Here is a 25,945-nt window from a genome sequence, read left to right as displayed (position 1 = left end):
ATAGATTCAACTTCAGTAAAAGTCTCCTATAGAAGAACATTGCTATAAACAGTTTTCCACTTAGGTTCTCTTTCTTCTGTGCTCCCAGAGAAGCTTACAATAACTTCTACTGGAGCTCAAATATAACACAAGATGTATCTTCCTCAGATTACACAAAGTTCATGCCTGTGGACAATTCCTCCTAGTTTTATTTCTTTACATTCTCACAAGACAGCCCAAATGCTGTTGTCCAAATTCCTATGGAGAGTTCACAGATGGATCATGGAAAGTGACAGATGATTCTGAATTAGTAAAATACACTATTTTTTAGGATTCATGTGATCTGTACCATAATGTTTTTATCCTTTATGCAATATTTTAAATCTATTTTTACTTCTAGGGGAAACTTCTTCTGTATGATAAATAAAAATACACAAATTAGGGCTGTTAAGTATCTCTTCAAAAAAACATTTACTCAGACTTTTAGGTGAAAATACTAACCCGATTTTCCATTGATTTCTTTACTAAGTTAAAACTTTTCCATCTAGAGTCAAATTCATGCTTGTGAGATCCTTGGAATTGTAAAAGGTCTCCAACAATCTGTGTCAAAAGAATTTCAAATTTTATTTACAAATCATGAAGGTAAGCGTGATCATATTAATTATAGAACTATAATATGGAAAACATACCTTTATGATTAGAAATAATGACTTGGTATCATCTTCTGAATTATCAAGTATGTGGTCTACAAAGGGAAAAGAAAAATATTTGGTTAAAATATTTTAAATTACTAGAAGAACCCCAATCCATTGATTCAGGAAGAAAACACTGCCCAATATGCTCACAATTTAAAATAATATACCTTAAACAAAAGCACATGCTATAGAATTAAATTCATAAACATCTATTAGTATGGATAAATGGAATATACACACACATATATATATATATACTTACTAAGAAGTTTCCTTATGACCCTAGCAATTGCTTCTCGGTGGTTCTCTCTGGATAGATCTGTTTTTTAAAAAACAAGAGAAGGATCTTTAGAATGTTCCTCAGACTACTGAATTTCGTATCAACAGTTTGTGTTAAGGTATAATAGCTGGGCATGGTGGCCCACACCTATAATGCTAGCTTACTAGAGAGGCTGAGGCAGAAGGATCACCTTGTTTGAAAATAAAATAATACAAAAAGGCTGACAGATGCAGGTCAGTGGTAGAGCATTTATCTAACATGCTAGGACTTTGTTTGGTTTTAATCCCCAGTACTGGGGGGGCAGGGAGAGAAAGCAGGAAAAAAAAAAGGGAGAAGCACAGAGAAAGGAAATGAAGGCAGGAGGATAACAAGTTCAAGGTCAGCTTCTGAAAATCAGCAAGACCCTGTCTCAAAATAAAAATAAAACGGGCTGAGTGTATAGTTCAGTGGTGGAATGCCCCAGGTTTAATCCCCTGTACATTATAGAACATTCCACATATCATAAGATGACTAGCTTATAAAACTTTGTTAGTGGGAAGGTGAAGAAAGCAAGATGGAAAAGGAGAGAAAAAACATCTCTATGGGTATTTCCAATGCTCTAATCACTAACTAGAAAACACAAATGTACAGAATTTCTTGACCCCAAATCAAGCAATTTTACTTTATCAATTAATGTATGTAAATGATTCTAGTAATAATCCACCTGTATAGAAGTGTGCTAAATTTCTGTTAATGTTGGATTCAGAATATTAACACATAAAATATTTAGTCTATTCTTTATTTCAGGGGAAAAATTAGGCACTGTGGCTTGAATCTAGAGTCTTGAACATGCTAAGCAAACATGAGTTACATCCCCAGCCCAGTTTCACATATGTATTAATAAAAAATTTAACATTTGGAGGTGTAGCTTCTATTAGAGCACTTGACTTAACATGCACAAGGCCCTGGGTTTGTTCCCCAGAACGAATAAAAATGTAACTTACTTTGACAGAAAGATACAAAGATTAGTAGAAAATAAGGGTCATAATGTTATCATTTACATCAAGTGTATCAGTCTCAAGAAGAATTTTAAACATAAGTAAACCCTCTGATATAGGAAAACATGCCTGTCTGCTCAGAAAGTATTCATATTTACTGACACAATTTCTATCTTTTACGAATTATTGTTCATATAATTTTCCATTTTCACCCAAAAATGATTACTGTGAAATTCATTCATTTTATGAATCAAAAAGAAAGTTTAACAAAATCAAAATTACAAAACTATTCTATTTTAATCTTAATAGACAAAAATAGTTCTCACATTTTCACTCAGATTAGGGCTCACATACCATATTCAAGTCCAGTGTACAACTTCGTCTCCTCCAAGGACACCATACTTGGTACCCTGTATAGAAACAAGAGTGCTTCCATTTATTGATAATACCAATACAAGAGATGAAAGGGGAAAAGTCTCATCACTAAAATACTTAAATTAACAGAAAGATAATGATCTTTTAACACAAAGACTTCCAATCTTCAATATTTCAATTCTTTAAACTTCCGAAGAGTAATGCTATCTACTTCAGTAAGAACCATATTAAAGAAAATGTAAACTTAGTGTCTTCAGGGTAAAAAATTCATCTCCCAAAAGGAACAGAATATCATTAATTCAATATTCAAATGTAAAAGCATAAATCTGATGATGATAAACATTTATACAAAGAAATTTTGGCTTCATTAATTATATAATAATGGTTAAAACTCAAAATTTTATTGCAGTATATACATATAGCAGAAAAATTTTATATAATTATCTCCCCTTTAAAACTAGCAAAAATGGATATGTCCTAATATCTACAGTGAAATGCTACTGCTTTTTAAGAAACTGACGTGTAAAAATACTGCATTTCCTAAAGATCTCCCACAAAGAATGTTATCAAAACCAGACGCAGCTAGTCAAATCATTAAAAGGTTAAAAGTCACCTTTTGTGTATGTGAACAGAGAATAAGAATCTATGCATCTGAAATATATGTTTTCATCAATGAACAGTATACTTCAATTTTCAACATTTTATTTCAAAATAATGAGATTCAATGTAATAGCTGGGTTTAAACTAAGATGATGCTTTCTAAAAGGAGGAACATGGATATGAACACCAAAGAAGCATGAAGAGAGAGCAGGTCCAATACAAGGCTAATTAATAAACAGAAATTATAATATCATTATTCATCATCAATAAATTGTGCAGCTCTTAACATGAAAATACACCCAACATACCCCCGTCAAAGTATTGAAATTAAATGAGTTATGAGTTATCTCTATTTTAAAAACGTTATGATTACATAAATGACAGTTATGTATATATGTTCCTCACATAATCTGGTGCCTAGGATAGCAGTAACACCTTCCCAGGTTTCAAAACCAAACTACAGAGTAAAAACAAAGAATGGCTTCTTTTTCTCTAATTCACTTCAAAGTTCACTAATACTTTATTGTAAAATATGCTAATTTGCTTTTCTGAGACTTTTAAGTTCAAATTTACTAAACTTCTATTCTAAGAAGTTTCAATCTCTGGCAACTTGCAAAATTAAGCATCTTGTAAATATAATCCAAAAATATATCTAAAATCTATATACTAAAAGGTAAAATCAGTTTCTTTTACAATGAACTTCAAGTCTACTGAAATTAGATTTCACTAAGAGAAAAGATCTGTGCTCAGAGTAACATGCTCCTCTGCTAGAACACAAATTGTCATGGATGCCTCTTCACTGCTGCTACAAACCTAAATGATTAGAAAATAGAAATAGAAGTCTATCTCACCCAGCATTATACCTAATACCATAGGTAACTGAATCAAGCATGAATTTTAATCAGTCCCATTATTCTTACAAATAGAATAAAAGCAATCTATAGTACATTAGTCTCCAAAATTTTTTCTATATCAAACAAGATTATCATTAATATTATCACTTGAAATGCATACAATAAAAACATGTGAAGTGCATTTCTGGCTCCAGTACTATAATCACATTCAAAACAAGTTTCATCTAAGAGGCCTAATGCTAATTTCTTTAATCTATGTATCGCTTTGAATTAATTTCCAATCAGAAAATTTCAAGAAATAGTATCATTTATGCTGTTTTCAAAAGATAGCACCTTGTACATGACTTTAAAATATTTACTTCCTCTGCTTTAAAAACCTGAAATTTATATAGATATATATAATGTGTTCAGACATATATTTCAATAATTCTGTCATCTACCACAAGTTCCTTTGATGCCAATTTATCTAAGATTCAGTTTTAATTTGATCTCCTTATCTACCCCAAATTAATTAAACACCAACTGCATTGGCATGTTTTATAGCAAACATTTGTTAGTAAGTATAAATAGATATTTACATTAAATATTTCTTCTGATCTTTAACCAAATAATTTTGTAGAAGAAATCTCTATTACCCAAGAAATATATGAAAAATTTGTATATATACATATATATTCTTCCCTCCCTCCCTCTCTCTTTCTTTGTGGCTGCCTTAGAAGTCTACATGCACCTAGAATGTACTCACTGATATTTAAAACTGTTTTAGAAATAGGTATCTAGTCTGTGGTATGGCCCTTGTCTATCATGTTTGAAGCCCTGGGTTTGATCTCCAACATCACAAATAAAATAAATAAAATAAAAATAAAACTACTCTTATCACTTATGTACATATTCTTAGCTGAACAGACTGCGGGAGAGCAGATCTATGTTCTGATTGAAAGGTATAGTAGCATCTATAATTTAAGTCAAATACCATCATACGTCTTCAAACTACTATCATTTGACCTCTTGAACTAAACAAAATTCTAAAAAATAACTCCAATGTAAAATACTATAAATAATACCATCTATACAATAATAATATTAAACCAGTTTCACAGCTCCTAGGCAGTAGCAGACCACCCAATTTATAACAATATGGATTAAAATGTTTGAATCACTTAAAAGACTTATGAATTTTCCACTATTGTGTTATTTGTATCACTAGATGGCAATCTTCTTTAGATTTGGTTAGAGTAGAATAATCACTGGTGAGAAAGAGAGCATGATTAAAAAAAGGATCAACTAATCACAAAAGTAAATTACACAATACAAATAAAAAATGCAAATGAAGATTAAGTAAATTGGCGTGTAACAGCTATATGCAATAATATAAAATTTTTCCTGTTTCTAAGTTTAAGAACATCTTACCCTTCCCAAATATCCCTCCCCTTCCAAATGAAAACAAACAAAAGACATAAAACCAATCCACTAACAGGATTTTCCCCCCTTTAAAGATACAAGTATCTCACAAGCCTCTGTTGGCCTATTTCTGTGTTCGGTTCCCAATTCAATCCTGAGCATCAATCACTGCCATAAACACAACTGGTTCTTACTCTACCATGTGAACAAAGGGTTGTTAAGGAATGAGAAACTTTTTATACTAGAATATTTAAAATTACTCTCAAAATAGAAACTATTTCCACACCTGACACACAAAGCTTTTTTAAAAAATCAATGAAAACAGTCAGAAGGTGAAATAAGCAGAAAACAGGGTTACTCACCGTGGAGTAGTAACTGTTTCCTTTTCTGTGTGCAGCTTCCCCAGCAGAGCTGGGTAGTTTCCTGGAGGTGCCAAGAGAGGTTAGCTAGCCCTGCCCCTCACTGCAAAAGCAACACATCCTTTCACATATCAATGAATTGGTCTCACTCTTAGACCTAAGAATTTTATTTATTTATTTTTTTTAGTGAAAAGTTAGTAAAAACTGAGAGCCTAAGAATAATTTAACTAAGAATGATTTAATAGATCTATCAGAGAAAAGGGGGCACAAAGTAAAGACGTATTTTGAGATGAAAAATGGTAACTCCTCTACCTTGAGTAACCCTGTTTTTTTAAGATGTTAGTTCTGTGTATGCTGTGATAGCTGATTAGCCCTCAAGAGATTAAACAAGAGTGGACTGAAAAAGGAGAAAATGACAATTTCAGAATTAAAGGCAAGTATCTAAAACTCCTGTATTACCCTGGAAAGACATGATCCAACTTTCACAACTACAAAGGTAGAACCATGAGTATAAATTATAACCCTAACAATTCTCTTAAAAAATTAACTGAAAGTTCCAAGAGCAAAATAGGGAGATTCCACTTTAAGATTAATTCAGCAACCTGCAGTATCTAACAAAACTGTTGAAAATTTAAATTAAGGTATACTAAACTAAGAAATTTTACCCTTGATTACTCTCAAGATCCTTATTATACCCATACTTGACAACACTGTAAGTTTATAGTAAGAACAAGAATTTAGTAACTCTACACTGCTAAAGACCCAAAATTACAATGAGGACACCATTAGGTAGGTCATTCACTTTTATACTCAGGATTTAGCTTTTAATTTTTTGTCAGTTTCCAATCACACAGCACATAAAATAGGTTTTCAAATTTAGTAGCAATCTCCCTAACAAGGAGATTAAGACCACACCACATACTCATATATTAGGAACGAAAATTAGATTTACTTACAGGTTAACCCAAAAGTAAACTAAGCTTCTACTTTATCATTACTGTAATTTCCCAGAAGACAACTAGTATACTACAAATACATACAGAAGGCAAACAATACTGACTAATCTGACTGACAGTAATTATAGAAGTTAGAGAATATTTTACCCAACTAAAACTTAAATGATAAATGTTTAAATAAAAAAAAATACTTGAGTTGCTATGTACTTCTCAAAACTGATCTAATTTTTCAGAAGACGAACAGCATCTCATAATTTCACAATCAAGTTGTCATTAACGAGGTATTTTCTTAGGCATCTCAGGCATTACACTTTAGCATTCATAACAAATATGCATCCTCTGCTCCCCCATCTAGCACAATTGTCCTCTGCTCCTATGGAGTAAGTAATGTCCTCAGTCAAGTTTTCTCTTCTGTTTTAAACTGACCTGTGGAAAATCTATGAATTGTACTACACATATTCTTTCTTCCCACTAAGCAGTGTAATTTTATATCATGGAACAATGAAGTGATCACTTATTTTATTAGATTTTTTTTTTTCAAATAAAGCCAGACAGTAGATTTTTACCAAGTATTAAACTATAGTAGAATAAGCATTTTAGAAATCTTAAAGGCTATTTTTATGAAACTGCTTCCAAAAAAAAAAAAGTTAAAATGTTATATATAGGACACAAACTATAAAATGGAAAGAATTCTGTTAAGACCTACTTAAGAGTTAAAGGAAGACTTTATAAACTCCCTCTTTTGGCAATTCAAATGAAAAGACAGGATTGTTTATTTTAGATTCTACTTTACATAATTAGCCTACATAAAGTAACTACAAAAAAACCTTAACAATATATATTAGTTGATAACTTATAAATATTGAAGTTTAGAAAATATTTTATATTTTTTATTTTAAAATGCATTTAAATATAATATTATTTATGTTATTGAATATATTTAATATGATTTCATTATATTACAGAAGATTTTAAGAAACAAAACTTTTCCATTTAAATTTATCTTTCCTTTTCAACTTTTTTGGGAAAATTGTTTAAGATATAGTAACAATTTCATAGCTTATAATGAATAGTAATATGGACTATTTATTCTATGGTATTTAAAATTTCAGGATATATTCTTTTTCCTTATTGAAAACGGATTTCATTATATAAAAAAATCTAATTGGCTTTATAATAAATAATCAAATACATGAACTTCTGTCATAATGAACACTTACTTAAAAGGACACAGATTTTTCACTTCTGCTCACTATTATAGTGCACATGGCATAAATAGACCAATATCCTAATATAAACCACAAGGAAAACCTATAAATATCTTTAGCTGACCCTTTTGCAATTGCATCCTGATGATCATTCAGTACTAAAAATTTTCTACCCCAGAAGATACATGCTTTTCCTCTTACATATACTATTGGTTTAAATGACCATGATTCTCACTGTCAATAATTTCATATAGAACTCAATTCACTGATATACTAAATTTGTTACGTGCAAATTAATTTTTTACATGCCATAAAATGATTAAGTTATTATTTTTACACTAAGATCATCAAGGGGAGTGAAAAGGGGGATCAAAGAAATGTCCATAGGCCTCTTATTTTTGAAATATTGTTTAAAATAAATTTTTTAAAAATCAATCTATTTTTAAAAATAAAGTTTTATATATAATCTCAATTATAAATAATAAATTATATATATAATTTCAATTATAAAACTCATAAAACCCAAAAGTTATTTTAAGAATCTGAAAAAATTCCTAGGCAAACTTAAAAACAATTTTCCTTAACATAAAATGACCCTACATCTTCTTAAACTTAATAAATAATCTAAAAAGTTTAATGTCTGTGCATACAAAGTTTTCAGAGTGACATGAATGGGAATTATAGAAACCAGGAATGACCAGCAGTAGGGATTATGACTCTAAAAAATGTCTATACAAAATATGAAAAAGACAAACTATATTTTTAAACAGCTCCTTGAAGCTTTTTAAAGATTTCTGTTGCAAAATCAGCAAATACTTCTCCCTTGTGTATTCTGAAGAGTTATTTACTCATTTTAATGTGATTTTCAACCTTGCTCAGTAATAAGATGTTGAAAAATGAAGATCTTTAGATTACTGAAACTAGTAATTATCTACTTCTAAAACTTAAGCTATCACATTCTGATTTCATTTTCTCAGTTTCTTCAGCTTAAATGGTAGCATGAAGAATGAATTGAGAAATTCATAATAGTAGAATGCTGAAAAGCAATTAAAATCATAGAGTTCAAATTCATAATACTGAAGAAATTTTTATTAAAACAATCCATATATTTTTGTACTATAAAATTCTAAAGCAATGTTGACTGCAGGCAAAAGAAAGAAGCACCCTCCCTCCCCCATTTTAGAGAAAGAGTATTTACTTAGTAACTCAGTAAACTAACAGGTGAACCGAATATATCCGATCACTCTTTCTTTCTTTTCTTTTTTTTTTTTTTTTTGCCAGTACAAGGGATAGAACCCAGGGATACTTTAGGCCTGAGCTTTAGTCCCAGCCCTTTTTATTTCTGAGACAAGGTCTCACTAAGCCCAGGCTGGCATCAAACTTGCAATCCTCCTGCTTCAGCCTCCAAGCTGTTGGGATTATACTCATGCGCTGCCACACCCAGCTCACACTGATATTTTTCTAACTCACTCACATCCAGTTGTTCTTTTGATATCATTATAAAAATCTAAATAAAGGCTTTAAAAGTTTAGAGACCTAAATTATGACTTAGATATTGTTGACCTAACAATTACAAATAAAAAAGGTTAAAGTAATACAGGAACAACAGCAATAATATACCATCAGTAGGTCATTAAGTGACTCAAAATGTATGCCAAATGGAAAAACAGTATTAAATAAATAGTTATTTTTACTTACAAATTAGTAACTGGATCTCCTTTCAGTGGAGGTAGGAGGTTCCCTGAGCCAATTAAACAGTTGTGCACTATAGTCAGACTCTGTAGAATATCATCTCTAGATAAGAGGAAAAAAATATCATCATGTTTTAGAAGATTCCAAAATTCTCATTAAATAAGACTTCTAGAGTCTTAAAACATACAAACTTTATCAAAAGGGGATATATAAAATTATATCTTCAGTTTACCAACTTAATTAAAAGTTTAGGATAATTAAAGCTGCAGATGTACATCAGTGGCAGAGCATTGCCTAACGAGCACAAGGCCCTGGGTTTGATCCTCCAAAAAATTGTTTCAAATAATATTGGACAATTAAATATATTTATTGTTAATACTAGACCTACCTGCATTTAAACAGGCTCTAAATAATTAATAACAAGTGAAACTGTCCTTTGTGTAGTGACTCTTAATTTTAATCACCTCTTTCAACCACTACCACTAACAATAGGGGTAAAAAGCACTGCGGAAGATCTTCCAGCTTAATCCTTATCACCCCCCACCCCATTCTGGGGACTGAGAATTGAACCCAGGGCCTCGAGGAGCTAAGTAACTCAGTTAGATCCTGTCTCCATTTAAATATAAAGAGGGCTGGGAATGTGGTTCAGAGGCAAAACACCCCTGGATTCCATCTCAAGTACCCCCCAAGAAAAAACCTTTCAAAGATTCAGACTATTAAAGTCTAATGGTCTCAAAGTAACTATTTCTTGTTAAACACCTATACAAGAAAAAAAAAAAATTACAGAAATATTTCTCTAAGTAACATTAACATCAACAATGTGAATTACTAAAAAGAAAACAAAATCTAAACTCAGTCAAGGAAAAAGGGATTTTTCTTTCAAAGGTATATATATCTACACACTTTCAAAAGAAAGAAGTCAAATTGCTAAACAAAAAACAGTTTCTACTACAAATTAGGATAAAAAAACCTGAGTTTTCTTTTTAAAATGTTTAAATATTGCTGAACTTTATTGTACCACACTATTTCAAATGTTTTTTTAAGTACATTTATGGCAGTTTTCAAAACAGTGAATATAAATACATCAGATATGCCCACAGAAAAGAGAAAAGCATAAAGATTCTTTTAGATCGCAATTAAATGATACTGATTGATTATAAAAGAAAGCCAACCTAGACATTTCAAGTTCTCCATCCCCACAACGCTGAAGTTTGTCGAGCTCAGGCTGAAGAAAGGAGTCCAACAAATAGAAGGCAAAAGAAACTTCCTCTGAAGATGGAACATGCCACTGAATTCCTAGATTCCACAAGTCCCCAGGCTTACCCCAATCCTAGAAAAGAACATTTCTTAATTACCTTGAGAAGCTGAAAATAAACATGTCTAAATATGATTTAAAGGGATTCAAAGAAATAATCCAAACCTAACCAAATAATATGCAAAAAGAGTGACAATATCACCGTAAACATCGCAAACATCCTATCACCCTTTCATTACCACTTGTAAAAAAAAAAAAAAAAAAGGATCACAGGGCTGGTGTGGTGGCACCCACCCACCTGTAATCCCAGTGATTCAGGAGGCTGAGGAAGAAAAATCACAAATTTGAGGCCAGCTTTGGCAACTTAGTAAGAGGATGTCCCAAAAAAAGTTTAAAAGGAGTGGGAGCTAGGGTTTGGCCATGATGTCACACATCTATAATCCTAGCTACTTGGGAGGCTGAGATAGGAGGACTGTAAATCTCAGAAGAGCCCCATCTCAAAAAATGAAAGGGCTGGGGAGGTAGCTCAGTGGTAGAGTGCTCTTGAATTCAATCCCTACTATCCACCCTCACCTCACAAAATGAAAGATTTGGGAAAGCCTGAAGTAGATAGAGTTCAGTGGTAGAGTGCTACCATGCTCAAGGTCCAAGTTCAATCCCCAGAGCCACAAAATAAATAAATACATAAATTAAGTATTTAAAAAGCTGTAAGCTCAGTGACAGAGCACTTGCCTAGCATGTAACAGGCCCTAAGTTCAATACTCAGTACCATTTAAAAAGAAAATTCACCTCGAAGAGCCACTTAACATTATATTAAAAGAGTGACAGCAAGTTTATGTGCAGTTAGTTAGTGAAACAACAAAATTACACAGAATTACAGAATTATACATGGCAAACCAAGTTGTTTTATGTATAAACAGAAAACTAGAGTTTTAGCTCTATTTGAAGTGAGACACAAGTTTAATACATTATAATAATAGTTTTAATAATTTATTTTAAAACAAAAAACTGATATCTCTATATACAAGAAAAGAAACACATTTTGAATTACTCAGGAAATGAAGCCAATTTATTCTTATATCCTAAATTATTTAAAATGCTTGCCTTGATAGGAAAGTATTCAGAAGGAGGTTTGTCAAAGCCACCTGGTACACTGCAGTATTCTGTAGGGTAGATAAGTGTAGTAGAACGAAGAAGATGATGCAAAAGGTTACAAGACAGAGTGTAACCCTGCTTACAGGTTAAATGTAGGGTTCTTTGGAGAATCTTTACAAGCTGCTCCCTATAAAGAAGCAACTTCTTCCCATCCACTCGGGTAATCTAAAAATGGGGGGGGGGGGAGTTGAAGATATTTTAGTTAAAAGATCAACAACCAATAATTAATGCAAAGTTCAGTGCTTAGCCACTAAAGTAGCCTTAAAATAGTGCTTTCTTAAAAATGAGTTTAATTTAGGATTGCCATATTAACTGTATTCTAATAATTTAATTCTCTTTGGACATTAAAACACATTTTCTGAGCTTAGGCTTTCATGTGCCAAAATAATATTCCTTTCAAAAGGGTCTATCTCAGGTTGGGGATGTAGCTTAGAGGTAGAGTACTTGTTTGGAATATATAATGCCCTGGCTTTTATCCCTAGTACCACAAAGAAGGGAAGGAGAGAAAGAAGAAAGGGGGGATGAAAAGAGAAAAATGAAAAGGGGAAATGGGAAAAGAAAAAAGAATGGGTATCTATCTTTTAAGAGATGAAACTTAAAACTGTTGAACTGTCTCATAATGGAAATTGAAATTTGACTGATGGCCAAATTTTATATCTGAATGATTCCAAAAAACATTTCAATTAATGAGTTATTCACACCAGACTTAATCAATAAAAACTCAATCAAATAGGTTTTTTATTAGTACTACTGCAATAGTAATAAAAAATGTACACTTCTTTGATAAAAGGAGAGTTCTGACTTTTTCAAGCTATATCAAGAAACTTCAAACTTTTGGCTTTCCACATTTTAAAACCAATTTGTCAGAAAGGGCTTAAAAGCATGTTAATACGTTCTTCCAAAAACTTACAATACCTCTGATAAAAGTTGAAGATTCCATAGTAACTCCTTATCTAGCTCTTCTTCATTCAACACATCATCATCTAAAATAGCAAAATACTATCAGATGAAAAAAATATGCATATAACTAAATAATTTTAAAATATTTCAATTAGCCAGTGCAGTAGCACACACTTATAATCCCAGTGACTTCAAAGGCTGATGAAGGAAGATCTCAAGTTTGAGGCCTGCCATAGCAACTCAGGAGGTAGAAAATAAACTTGAGAAAAATACACATACCAAACAAAAATTCTGCCTCTCTCTCTCTAAGAATAAGTGATATTTTAACAAAGTAATAAATATTAATTAAATAGAGTACAACTTCTAAGCTACCTGCCAACAAGGATGAGTCATTTTGGGGGAGGCAATTCCTTCCCCAAAATAAAGAAAGTAAAATGCTGCAGAGGTTCAAGGAATATATTTTCATTAACAGAGTTCTAAAACTGAAGAAAAAAACATATCTGGACTTGTAAAGACAGAATATTAATTTTATGACTTACTCATTGTAAGTTGAGTTATAACACTACAGCAGTGGGGAACAAATAGCTTCAAAGCTTCTTCTGGGCAGCACTGAAAACATATTTGTAAAAATAACTTTTATGAAAGCCAAACATGTAACAGTCACAAAATATACACTAGCATTGTTTTTAGTGGCAAAGGGGAGCTGTAAGCAGCTACTGACACGCTATGTATTTTCAATACAAGCACTTCTGAAATAATTAACCACACAAACTTATTGGTTGTTGAGACATTAATTCATTAGTTCAAAAAACTAAACTCACCTTTACAGCAGCACGGCACATGTCTGCCACCATGCGGCCTGCCACTCTTGTTTCAAATATATGTGAAATAGAAAAATTAAAAACCTTCTGAAGGGCCACCTGTTAAGATATATTAAAAAAATGAAAATGCCTAATCATCATTTTTAAGAAAATTAAACATCTTATGGAATATAAAAGAAAATGAAAAATATACTACACTAAAAATAACAAGTAAGCAAGTAGCCATCTGATTTTATACAATTTGCTTAATAATGTTACATTCAGGTCTAAGAACAATCTGTGAAGACAATCCCAACTTGAACAAAACATTTAAGGAACAAGATTTTACTTGCTACAAAAACCATACGAACAAAACAGTAGCTAATAGCAGCAAATGCTGTTTAATTACCACGGTTAACCCAAAAAGTGGAAATTTCTGAAGTATGTTAACACTTAAAATTTGTCCTTCTAACAACTATAAAACTACCCCTGCTTTAAAAAGACTTGAAGCTGCCTGTTTAATTTTATAATCATGTCACAGAATTTGGACTTGTTGGCTAAATGAAGAAATGAGTTCTAAACTTGGATTAACAATGCTGAAAACTATAAACAACTTTTACTCTGTTAAACAAGAGATGATTTATGTTCATTTCTTTATACTAACATAATCTTAGTAACTATCATGCAGTTGGATGGCAGTTTGGCTCTGAGCCAGGATGAACATGTTAAACAGTGATAATCTCAGAGGAAAAAATAAAAGAGGTACAAATAAAGACCATTCTTTTTTTATTATTTATTTATTTATTTAAGTTATTGGTGGGCCTTTATTTATTTATGTGCTGAGAATCGAACTCACTGCCTCACACATGCTAGGCAAGTACTCTACCTCTGAGCCACAACCCCAGCCCCATAAAGAGTATTCTTAAAGGCCACACTGTAAAAATTTAGGTACCAACCAGTATCAAATATCAAATTCCTTATGGGGACAACTGTTTCTAATTTGTCAAAATTTACTCAAAGGCCAGGTCGTACCCTTAGATTTCAGCAGCCTGGGAGGCTGAGGCAGGAGGATCTCAAATTCAAAGCCAGGCTCAGCAACTTAGTGAGGTTCTGAGCAACTTGGTGAGACCCTGTCTCTAAATAAAATACAAAATAGGGCTTGGTATGTGGTTGAGTGCCCTGAGTTCAATCCCCAGTTACCACCACCCCCCATTTATTCAAAGGATATGATTTCTATCATGTGATGGCATAAATAATTCCCAAAACTTCTCTCCTAATTATATTTAATTGTAAATTTTTACAAAATAGTCATTTCCCATTATTCATGGTAGTTATGTTCTGTAAAGTTGCTGGGAATGCTTCTAAGAGAAATATAGCATTAGGTTGTTGTGAGCCTCTGGTCACAACATTTTTGTCAAGTGATCAGTACATAAACCTGTTTTAGGTGTGTATCTGTTTATGGACACTCATTTAATACTTACATTTCATTCATTAACATTGAACTCACAGTTAACAACTGTAAAACTCATGCCTGTTTTTTTCCCATTAGGCACAGCACAACTCTTAGGCTTAGGAATACTAGACCTTAGTTAAGCATTACATTCTTGGGAACCATTTTTAACCACTCCCCCCGCCCCATGCTGGGGATTGAACCCAGGGGCACTGTACTACTGATCTGTATCCCTGGCCCTTTTTACTTTTTGAGACAAGGTCTCGATAAGTTGCTGAGATTACAGGGGTATGCCACCATACCTGGCCATTTTAACATTTTAAAACAGCAAAATCACTAATTAAAATGCAAACCAATATGGCACTAAAAAGTTTAAAGGACACTTGTTCATGTTAGAAGAATGGAAAAAGAATGTAAAGTGTGGCCTTGTTCAACCTTAGGCCAGGACCCTGTATGAGTTAATTCAAATTTTTTGTCATTCTACACAAGTTCTCACAAAAGCATTGATTTGGGGGTCACAAAGTTAAGCAAGTGGGAAGATTTGCAAATTGAAAATTTGTGAATATCAAGGACCAACTGTATAGGTTTTTTTAAACCTTAGTATAGAAAGGGATCTGGCATGGTATATACACTTAAAGTAACTGACACTCAATTCTAAAACATCAAATAAAACTAAAAAAAATAATCTTCTTACCATAAATATTTCTTTGGAACATTGTGTGAGGATTGTGCTAAACGTAGAAGACAGACCTAATTCAACCAAACTCTCCAAGTGAGTCATTTTCTCAGTTTCAGTCTCTTCTCTTGTTTGCTCCAATGTACTACTTTCTATAAGTCCAAAGCATCTAAATAATCCACACAAAATATAATTTTAGCAACTAAAACCTGGTTTAACAATTAATGATAATTAGATAAGCTTCTTCTTCTTCTTCTTCTTCTTTTTTTTTTTTTACAAATTAAATATCTATCACTTTTCAAGTGATAGAGAGAAATTTCTGTCTAGGGTAGAACAGCCATTTTCCAAATATCAAAAGAAAGACAAGCCTAGGCTACTAGCTGGTGCTCACCTGTCCATAAACTGCAAGACGAAATCTTCAAATTCAGCTGTGGCGGAACACAGTTCTCGTTCCACCTGTAACACCCAAATGTGGAGAGAGATTACAAATAGCCTTTGATTTTTTTTTTCTCTGAACTAACAAAACCCAATTAGGGCCTAAAACAGATTTAACACTGAATTATTGTGTTGGATACTGTGAGAAACAATACCATAATCACACATCAATTTAGAACAACTCAATCCACTACTTTCTAGGAACCAAACAAAAGGTAATTAACACATTTTACAAGGGTCAAAAACAACATAAGGGGGGCTGGGGATGTGGCTCAAGCGGTAGCGCGCTCGCCTGGCATGCTTGCGGCCCGGGTTCGATCCTCAGCACCACATACAAAGATGTTGTGTCCACCAAAAACTAAAAAATAAATATTAAAAATGTCTCTCTCTCTCTTTTAAAAAAAAAAAAAAAAAGTAAGGGCTGGGATTGTGGCTCAGCGGTAGAGTGCTCACTTAGCACACGCGAGGCCCTGGGTTTGATCCTTGGCACCACATGAAACTAAGTGAAATAAAGGAACTGTGTTCAACTACGACTAAAAAATAAATTTAAAAAAAAAAAAAAAGTAGTCAACTTTATTACCAATTAGAGTTAAAACTGCTAGTATACAAAGAATGGTGTCTCACTACTTGATATCCAAATGAAGCAAATCAAGTATTAACATGATTATAATACAGAAAATAGTTGTGAAAAAAAACCACCATAACCCTCCCCGCAAAGTCTCTTTTCATTAGATGCCAATACTGGGAAAGTTTATTCCGAGGTTGATAGAAAAAACTTTGACCCACTTCCTATGGTAGGTGCTACACAGACTATCTTACCCAGTGATAGTCTGGCATTTTATTTATACCATTCTAGTAAATGAAACTTTTGTAGAGTTATCCAAGTTTGTTTTAAAACTATCTAATATACATTAAGAACGCACATGCTTTAAGAATTAGAAATTAATTTAATCATTTTTAACCAGACAGCATCCTTACTTCTGTTAGGTCATCCCTTTCCTGCAGTACAGATGAACAATCTACTAAAGGCACCAGAGTAGAAAATGTTGCTATAAACTGGAATGTGATCTGTGGGAAGATGCAAAGAATTTTCAACATTAATCATATAATTTTATTTCAATTCAAGCATACCATAAGCTAAACAGCTCCCCTCTCCAAAATTATCATGAGGGAAATCCCGTAACAATCGTTCTGAATATTTTTCCCTTAGAATTTCACATTTTTAAGTACCCAAAACTTAACTGGCTGTCACTTCAATAATGAAGTTATACTAAATTTATTTTCCATATAGTTACTTATAAGGTTTAGGCACAAAGTTCTCCAATCTTTTGTTACTGAAAAGTTGCTTAGTTTTCCACCTCAAGTGTAATACTATTTTAACTAAGGGTAAAAATAAAATGCTCATGCAGAACCTAGAAAACCAGAAAGGGAAAATGAGAAAAATGATACTATCTGTATATAAGCAGAAGATGGCATTTTTCTTCACATTCCCTTTATGCTGATAGATGAAGGAAAAGGTAAATGATCAAAACATAGGGTAGTTTTAAAAATATCTGTTTAAGGAAAAATAGTAAATACCTAATGAGCTTTAAAACATCATTATGATCACCACAAAAGTGGGAACTTAATAAGTTATTCTTTATATACGGGTAGTTGGCCAAAATACATTCTGTCATATATAACTAAAAATTTTTTTTAAAAATCATATGATCAGGGCTGGGGATGGATGCAATTCCCAGCACCACAAAAACAACAACAACAACAACAAAAAAAACCCTCTTACTATCATTAAATATATACAGGTTATGGCAAATTACGTAACAAAGGAAGGTATAAGCTTCAACAATTTCTCATAAATCTAAACTTAGGCACCAACATATGTAATGCTGTTATCATTAACAGATTTTATGATGAATGGTGTTATAAAGAACTTCAGATTTTAAATTCAAGATGTTCTTTTACAAAATATAAACACAGAATAAAAAAAAAATCATCAATATGCTCACCATGCATTTACTAAAGTCATTTGGATCCACCCCAGGCAATGCTCTCATCAACAGAGGTAGCATATGTGTTGGACCTTCAGGAAACCATCTGCCCCCTGATACCAAACTTCGGGCTACTCCAATTACACAACTTAAAGTAGCTGTGAGCTGGTGAGGTTCTGTTAATGTCTCTAATGCAGGATATGTTCTACAGTTTGAAAACAGAATTTTACAACATTAAATATACTAAATTCATATACTGCATTGTGATGTAAAAAATAAATCAACAGAGTATCTGGAGTGAAAATTTGCTGTCAATGTTAACAGAATCACACATATAAAGGAAAAGTACATGCACAAAAAAGTATAGACTGGTGCATCTTTTTCCAATCCCCTATTATTGTCATCTCTATCCATGCAAATTCTACATGAAGAAGAGCATAAACTAATGGACTTGAGTTATTTTATCCACCTTAACCCACATTATACTAACCTAATGGTTCAATTAAGAATAATAGGGCTGGGGATGTGGCTCAAACGGTAGCGCGCTCGCCTGGCATGCGTGCGGCCCGGGTTCGATTCTCAGCACCACATACAAAGATGTTGTGTCCGCCAAATACTAAAAAAATAAATGTTGAAATTCTCTCTCTCTCTACCTCTCTCTCTTTAAAAAAAAAAAAAAAAGAATAATAAATTAGAAACTGAGTATAGTGGGACATGCTTATAATTCAAGCGGCTCAGGAGGTTGAGGCAACTTAGCAAGGTCCTAAGTAACTCAGTTGAGACCCCGTCTTTAAATAAAATACAAAAAAGGGTTGGGGATGTGGCTCAGTGGTTGAGTGCCCCTGGATTCACTCCAGTACCAAATAATAATAATAATAATAATATAAATTAAAATACAGGAATAAGTTACAAATACGCACTCATCACTTTTATAGGAAATACAATCTCACTGAAATGTAACCTGCTCTTTTTAAAAAAAGGCTTAAAATCACAAATCAGTTATACAAAACATGATAATATTCCTGGCGCTAGAGGGAGAGAACTGTGGGGAATAAGACAAAGACAAATATGAATAACAAGGTAACTAATGAATTGATAACAAAGATTTAATTTAAAAAAAAAAAAAGACAAATGTGATGTTTGGTCACAAAGTGTTTAAAAGCTAACAATATCAATCTATTTTAAGAGGGCGGGGGTATCTAAAATATAGTTATTTTAAATTCCACTTATATGGGAAATTTCATTATGTATTATGTGGAGAAAGGAAATTTATAACTAAGATTAAAAAAAAAAACTATGTCCTATTGTAAAAAATGAAGGAAGCACATTACACTGAAGAATCTTTGGAGATGCAAAACTCTAAAGTGTACACTACCATGTGGGGTTTACAGCTTTATTTTAAGTTCTGCATTTATAAAAGGAAAAAAACCTAAAAATAAGTCACGTCACAACACAGCACAAAATTACAGTTCAAAGTCTCAAAAAAAATGACATTTTGGCTAAGCACACAATATTGCTCAATATATTAAATTTATCCAAACATTGAGAACTAAAGAAGAAAGATGTGACCAAAGTACACAATTTTGTTTATAAAGTTTATTCCTTCTACAAAATACTTTATCTCATTATTCATAATTACTCAGTCCAAAAATAAATAAGGTAAGAGTGCGGTGGCACACACCTTAATCCCAGCAGCTTCGGAGGCTGAGAGAGGAGGATAGCAAGTTCAAAGCCAGCCTCAGTAACGGCGAGGCACTAAACGACTCAGTGAGACCTGGTCTCTAATAAAACACAAAATAGGGCTGGGGATGTGGCTCAGTGGTAGGGTACCCCTGAGTTCAAGCCTGGGTACCAAAAAAAAAGAAAAAGTAAAAAACACTGAAATCCTCCTCCAAAATTTCAGCTATGAAAATAGATGAAGTCCCTCCTCCCTAGGGAACATCAATGAACCTACCATAACTATTAGCTTCTATTACCCAGTAGAGATCAAGGAGCAAAGGACACTTTGAACTGAAGATAGGGGAAATTGTCTACCTTCTCTATACCATTTACTAATTATCTTCTATGAGTTCAAGAGTTTCATTGTTCCAAGACATGTACACCAGGTGAGTGGTACAGTGTTTGCCTAGAATGTATTTGGGTGGGGGCTCTCAGTTACACCCCCAGCACTTCCAAAGAAATGAGGCTGAGAAAGTAAAGTACAACCTAACTTGAATACTCATTGCAATGAAAACAGGATGAAACTGCATCATAAAGCAACTGAAATGTATAGGTAATGTATAGGAGCCACATTTTGGTAAAGATCTTAAACAGTGTGTTCCTCCACAAGTAACTGTGACCATATTACATATCCTGACTCAACAGTAGGTTCAAATAGACTGTGGTCTGGATTCCTTCACTAAGGACCCCTACATAAATTCTTATGAAATTCAATTGTAGATCACTCTGGGATCCAAAAACTAACATGTTTCCTTTTACCTTTCAAAGACATTTTAGAGAAAAACAGTAAGGTTCAAGTTCAGGTAGCAGAAAAAGATGACGCTTAATAGAAAGCTGAAGTAATAATTTCTTGAACACTCAAAAAACTAAATTTCCTTCTTAGCATACACTATTCCTAGATTGTGAGAGTAACTAGGCAATTAGAGAGCTACTTTAGACGCTGTTTTAACACACAAAATAAAATAAATGCAATCAAATTTATACTGTAAATACAATACACCGAAGATTATACAGTACATGAAAATAATTAAGATAGGGGCTGGGGATGTGGCTCAAGCGGTAGCCGCTTGCCTGGCATGCGTGCGGCCCGGGTTCGATCCTCAGCACCACATACAAACAAAGATGTTGTGTCCGCCGAGAAATAAAAAAAAAAAATAAATATTAAAAATTCTCTCTCTCTCCCTCCCTCTCTCACTCTATCTTTAAAAAAAAAAAAAAAAAAAAAAAAAAGAAAATAATTAAGATAAAGAAATTTTCCTGTTATCACTGATTCACTGCCACATTCTCACATTTTTAATAGTGACACATTTTGAAGGAAAAAAATAGATCTAAATTTATGAAAAAAAAAAAAAGATTTGGTAACTATCATATGCAGATATCCAAAATACTTACACTATTCATTTCCCTTTCATTTTTTTTTTAAGAGAGGTGAGGTGAAAGAGAGAGAGAGAGAGAGAATTTTTAATATTTACTTTTTTTTTAATTTTTGGCGGACACAACATCTTTGTATGTGGTGCTGAGGATCGAACCCGGGCCGCACGCATGCCAGGCGAGGGCACGACCACTTGAGCCACATCCCCAGTCCCTCCCTTTCATTTTTTTCTCCCTAATAAATCTTTATCAAGTTACAAATCAAGTTAAAACCTCGTTTCTCCTCTAAAAATAGATAAAAGCCCTGAAAATCCAAAACAGATTCCACAGAAAGGAAAAGGAACAGATGACAAGACTAACTTAGCTATAGTTGAACCTTCCGCTAAACAGGTATAGCACTTACCTTTCAAGCACAGGGGGTATTACTAACTCAGGTCTCATGAGTGCAAGATTCTGCAGAGCCTGGGCTGCTTCTAGACTACCAGTTTTGCTAAACATAGCCAAAAGAACAGGCTGAATAATGCATTGTACAAAGTCTGTAACATCTTGATCAGTAAGCTTATGGCTATCAGGCACAGGAGTTAACCAAGAGGGCTTCTTGTATCTTTCACGATGCAATCTTCTAACAACACTGTTTGGCAATCGCTGAAGTAGTTTCATTAACTTGTTCTGGGAACAAAGAAACAAAAAGTTCTAGGTAGTTGCAACTTTCTCTTGTAGATATTTATGGCTCTTCTCTATCCACTCAAGAAAGGATTTTTGAAATAACAGCTCTAAATACAAAGATTACTGCTAAACTGTACAGTTTTGATGTTTAAAGATTCTGTATTTAATTTATTTTCTGATAGTCAGTATGTAGTTAATGCTATAGTATCTCTTGAAGATGCTGGTAGGATTTCCCCTTCTTCGACTGTTTTCTCTTTGTTTTCCACTATACAAAGTCTAATCTGGGACAGAAAAGATCCATTCTTTATAGGACATATTAGGGCACATACAGGATTGCCTGGAGCCCTTAGTTTAGGCAATGATTTAGCAGATAAAACTACACATGACATACATAATAAAAAATGAGTTTTGCCAAGCACAGGGTGCATGCCTGTTATCCCAGTGACTCGGCAGATAGGAAGTTTGAGGCCAGTCTCTGCATTCAGCAAGAACCTCAGTAATTTTAGCGAGATCCTGTGTCAAAATAAAAATAAAAAGGTCCCTTGCTGAATTCTCAAGTACCAAATAAATAAAATAAAAATGAGTTTCAAATTCTAGTTTTAAGAATTTCTAGCACCACATAAATTTTCTGTTGCATAAAAAGCCACTTTAAGGAAGTAAAAAAGAAAAAAAAATCTGCTGACATGATAAAATAGAAAAGATGATCCTATGGCATTTTTGGTATTGTCTTTTGCAAAATATGGCAGTTTGTCATCAGTAACCCATAGCATATTTCTGTATGTTCTATGAAAGTAATAACTTACTAGGCAACAGTTAAGTATGACCATATTTTTAAATTTTTTAAATACTATAGATCAAATTGAACATACTCACCAGCCAGCGCCCATTATTTGAAGGATGGTAAAAAGATGTGATGCTGTTAAACAAACCAGCTAAGTGTTTTTGCACTAGCTTACTTGGTCCACCCTGTTCAAATAAAAGAATAAAAATGTCAATATCTACATTACACTGCAAAAAAAGGAGACAGGGTCAACAGGCCCAGGCCTATATACAAATCTATAATGTGGTTCACCTTCATACTGATGACAAAAATCAATTCTACCTCTAAATAAGGATCAAAACAATTCCCCAAGGAATCGAATGCAAAGCAATTTAAAACATTCTACTAAAAATAAAAGCAACTAAATTAAACACTTGGGGGAAAAGTGTATTTTTCAACTTAATAGTATATTTTAGAGTTCTGAAGTAAAATAACATGCATACTAAAATTTATTACTAAGATCATTATCCAAAAATAACTGGGCTGGGGATGTGGCTCAAGTGGTAGTGTGCTCGCCTGGCATGCGTGCGGCCCGGGTTCGATCCTCAACACCACATACAAACAAAGATGTTGTGTCCGCCAATAACTAAAAATAAATAAATATTAAAAATTCTCTCTCTCTCTCCCTCTCTCACTCTCTCTTTAAAAAAAAAATTAATGATGGCTAATATGAAGCACATAAGGCATTTCTTAAATGAATCATTAAGTGAATTCCTTATCCTTTGGAATGATAAGAGATGCTTTACATAAATGTAGTTACATATTTTATAATTACTTCCAAAGGTTTAAAATGTCCAAACTTGTTATATTGGGCCCTATTTTTTTACTCAAATAAGAAAATTATTCTTATTTTTCAATCTATTACCAAAACAAACACAAAACAATCAATCAAACAACATAACTTGGAAGGAAAATGAGGGGAAAAAAGATAGCTTTCTTCTGTCAAGTTGATAGAGAACTACAATTTGAACTTAAAATCTTTGTCTTGTGGTGATCTTTCAAGACACAGCACAAAAGTAAACTAAAATGTCAAATTATATTAGGAACATGACTAGCTGCTAAATGAAATCCATGTTCATGTTTCTAAATCCAGTATCTAGAATAGGCCAGAGACCATAATAATTTTATAGCAAAATGCAAAAATCTTCAAACTTCTGGCATAATCAGCATTACAGATTTTATTGTTGGGGCTGTTTTCTCCAGTAATGGGAACTGAACCCAGGTAGGCCAGCACTCTACCACCAAGCTACATCCTCAGACCCCTTTGAAAATTTATTTTGAGATAGGTCTTGCTATTGTTGCTCAAGTTGGTCTCAAACAATTCTTCTGCCTCAGTCTCCCTAGCAGCTGGGATGATAGGAATGTGTCACCATGACCAGTTTCGTTTTTTTAATTTTATTTTTACATTTAACACAAAATGTAGCCACCAATGAGAACTGTGTGGGAAGGCAGAGCAAAATGCACTCAAGGCTTACATTAATCACCATCTAGTTCTGTGGCTCCCAAAATGTGAGTTTCACCTTATTGCCTATATAAGATAGTAAGCAAACATGTAGTTGTTGTATTCATCTCTTACTGAATGTTAGGAAAATGGGATTTCTCTTCTTAACAATAAAAGGGTAATAACAATGGGGAGCTTGAATTTCTTGCTATAAGCTTGTAACAATCACTTGGTCTTTTCCACAAAAATGATGTCAAACAGAACAATTCAAGGAGAGAGCTCTAGAAGCAATATATGAACGTTAAGTAAGAAAATCATAGTTGTTCTAAAACTGCATTCCTGAGATGACACCAAAATCTAAGCTTATGACATTTTTTATTTTCTTCAATGATGACAATAAATTGATCCTTCATACTTTTCCCTTCACTAAGATAATTGTAAAATTTTGTTTTCAATAATAATTTATGTGAATATTAACAATGAAAGAATAATGGGATTTCTGGTCAGTTCTGAGTTATAATCCTATCTTGGGAGAGTGTCTTATCTGAGTTTGGTTCCACATCTGTGAAAAATGTTTGACATTTTGAATTCCTCAAAACTCAAAACTTTTCATCCTATTTGTAAGATGCATTGGTTAAGATTTACAAATGGTAGATTATGACTACATTCTAGATCTGATATACATGAACATCATCAGAAATGAACAATACAAGAAAATATCCAAGAATCTTAGCAAGCCCCAGGCCCTGGGTTCAATCCTCAGAACATGAAAACAAGCAAGCAAGAAACAATATATCCAAGATTCAAGTGACCAACCAAACCACAAACATGGACTTCAATTTTTTGTATGGTTAAGGCAAAATAGAGATGACAAATTTATTTATTACAAACCATCATGGCAGTGATCCATATCACAGCATGGCCTATATCATAAGCATTTGTTAAAAATCTTGGAACTAACACTTGACTGCTTCCCACTGGGAGGTTCAAACTTCTCAAAATTCTTGTAAATATCTTAAAAAAAAAAAAAAAGGAAAGATTTTTTTTAACGGATAAGAATTAAGAATAAATACTTACAGGTATCAAAATTAATTTCTTAAATAGCTTAGTGCTATACATTAGTGATATTGAGTATACTCTCATCTCATCTTGGAGGTCTTTAACCAACATTATAATTGTTTAGTCATTTGCTTTAATTTTAAAAAACAATACGTAAATATTAATAGATACACCATATGACATAGGTCACAGGCACAAGGATGATAATCAGCTGTGTCCATGTCCCCCAAAATTAATGAGATTTATAGTTCAACATAAAAAGGCAAAACAACATGTGGTTAGACATGAAAATTTTTTACCCACCTACCTCTCTCTACACATACACAAATTATCATTCCTATGCTCCTGTTCCATGCCCAGGATGCACAACACCACCAACTAAAATTTAAGTATCTCTAGCCAATTACTTTCCTATTTCAAAATTTTAATGCTAGCTTCATTTTTCCCTTAAGTATTTGTATTTTAATCAGTCACACAATAATTTCATTGTAATGCAATTAAATTTATGTTTTAAATCTATATCTTCGTTGATGGATGCCCAAAGGTGGGGGGGAGTACTTCTCCTTTCAATTAGTTTTAATAGCCAATGGCAAGAGAAAGAACAAACCAAGGCAACCAGAGCCTTTCTCTTACTTCCAGTCCTGTTCTAACATCAGTGTATACATCAAAAAACACCTGGATGTCCTATTTCTAGTCCTACTAATGTTCCAGAAGTGATTCTACAGGTGAAATATCAAAGATGCAATATTAAGAAACACCTGAACCTAGAGACACTCTACCTTAGAGTACTATAGAAAAATACATATTATGATTTAAAAAGAGTGTAACCCCTTA

The 25,945-nt window shown here is 33.0% G+C and overlaps 1 protein-coding gene across 2 annotated transcripts in view; it reads right to left on the bottom strand.

The window, feature by feature from the left end:
• The window catches only part of Psme4 (proteasome activator subunit 4), a 98,294-nt gene that overhangs the window by 40,146 nt on the left and 32,203 nt on the right, over positions 1-25,945 (bottom strand). For both annotated transcript variants that reach the window (XM_058573140.1, XM_046424058.2), the window contains 17 exons: positions 24,944-25,066; positions 22,665-22,757; positions 21,529-21,794; positions 18,054-18,240; positions 17,026-17,115; positions 16,004-16,068; positions 15,631-15,781; positions 13,508-13,606; positions 13,226-13,295; positions 12,702-12,769; positions 11,736-11,951; positions 10,549-10,706; positions 9,383-9,478; positions 2,286-2,341; positions 937-993; positions 669-724; positions 481-579 (listed from right to left, as the gene is read on the bottom strand). In XM_058573140.1, the coding sequence (XP_058429123.1) occupies positions 481-579; positions 669-724; positions 937-993; positions 2,286-2,341; positions 9,383-9,478; positions 10,549-10,706; positions 11,736-11,951; positions 12,702-12,769; positions 13,226-13,295; positions 13,508-13,606; positions 15,631-15,781; positions 16,004-16,068; positions 17,026-17,115; positions 18,054-18,240; positions 21,529-21,794; positions 22,665-22,757; positions 24,944-25,066 (1,950 nt within the window). The remainder of the gene's footprint in view (positions 1-480; positions 580-668; positions 725-936; positions 994-2,285; positions 2,342-9,382; positions 9,479-10,548; positions 10,707-11,735; positions 11,952-12,701; positions 12,770-13,225; positions 13,296-13,507; positions 13,607-15,630; positions 15,782-16,003; positions 16,069-17,025; positions 17,116-18,053; positions 18,241-21,528; positions 21,795-22,664; positions 22,758-24,943; positions 25,067-25,945) is intronic.

Source organism: Marmota monax, unplaced genomic scaffold (assembly GCF_021218885.2).
Source record: "Marmota monax isolate L192 unplaced genomic scaffold, Marmota_monax_Labrador192_F-V1.1 WCK01_AAM20220418_F8-fsc00015, whole genome shotgun sequence".
NCBI lineage: Eukaryota > Metazoa > Chordata > Mammalia > Rodentia > Sciuridae > Marmota > Marmota monax.
Note: the sequence above shows the minus strand (reverse complement) of the source record. Positions and strands in the feature narration are given on the sequence as shown.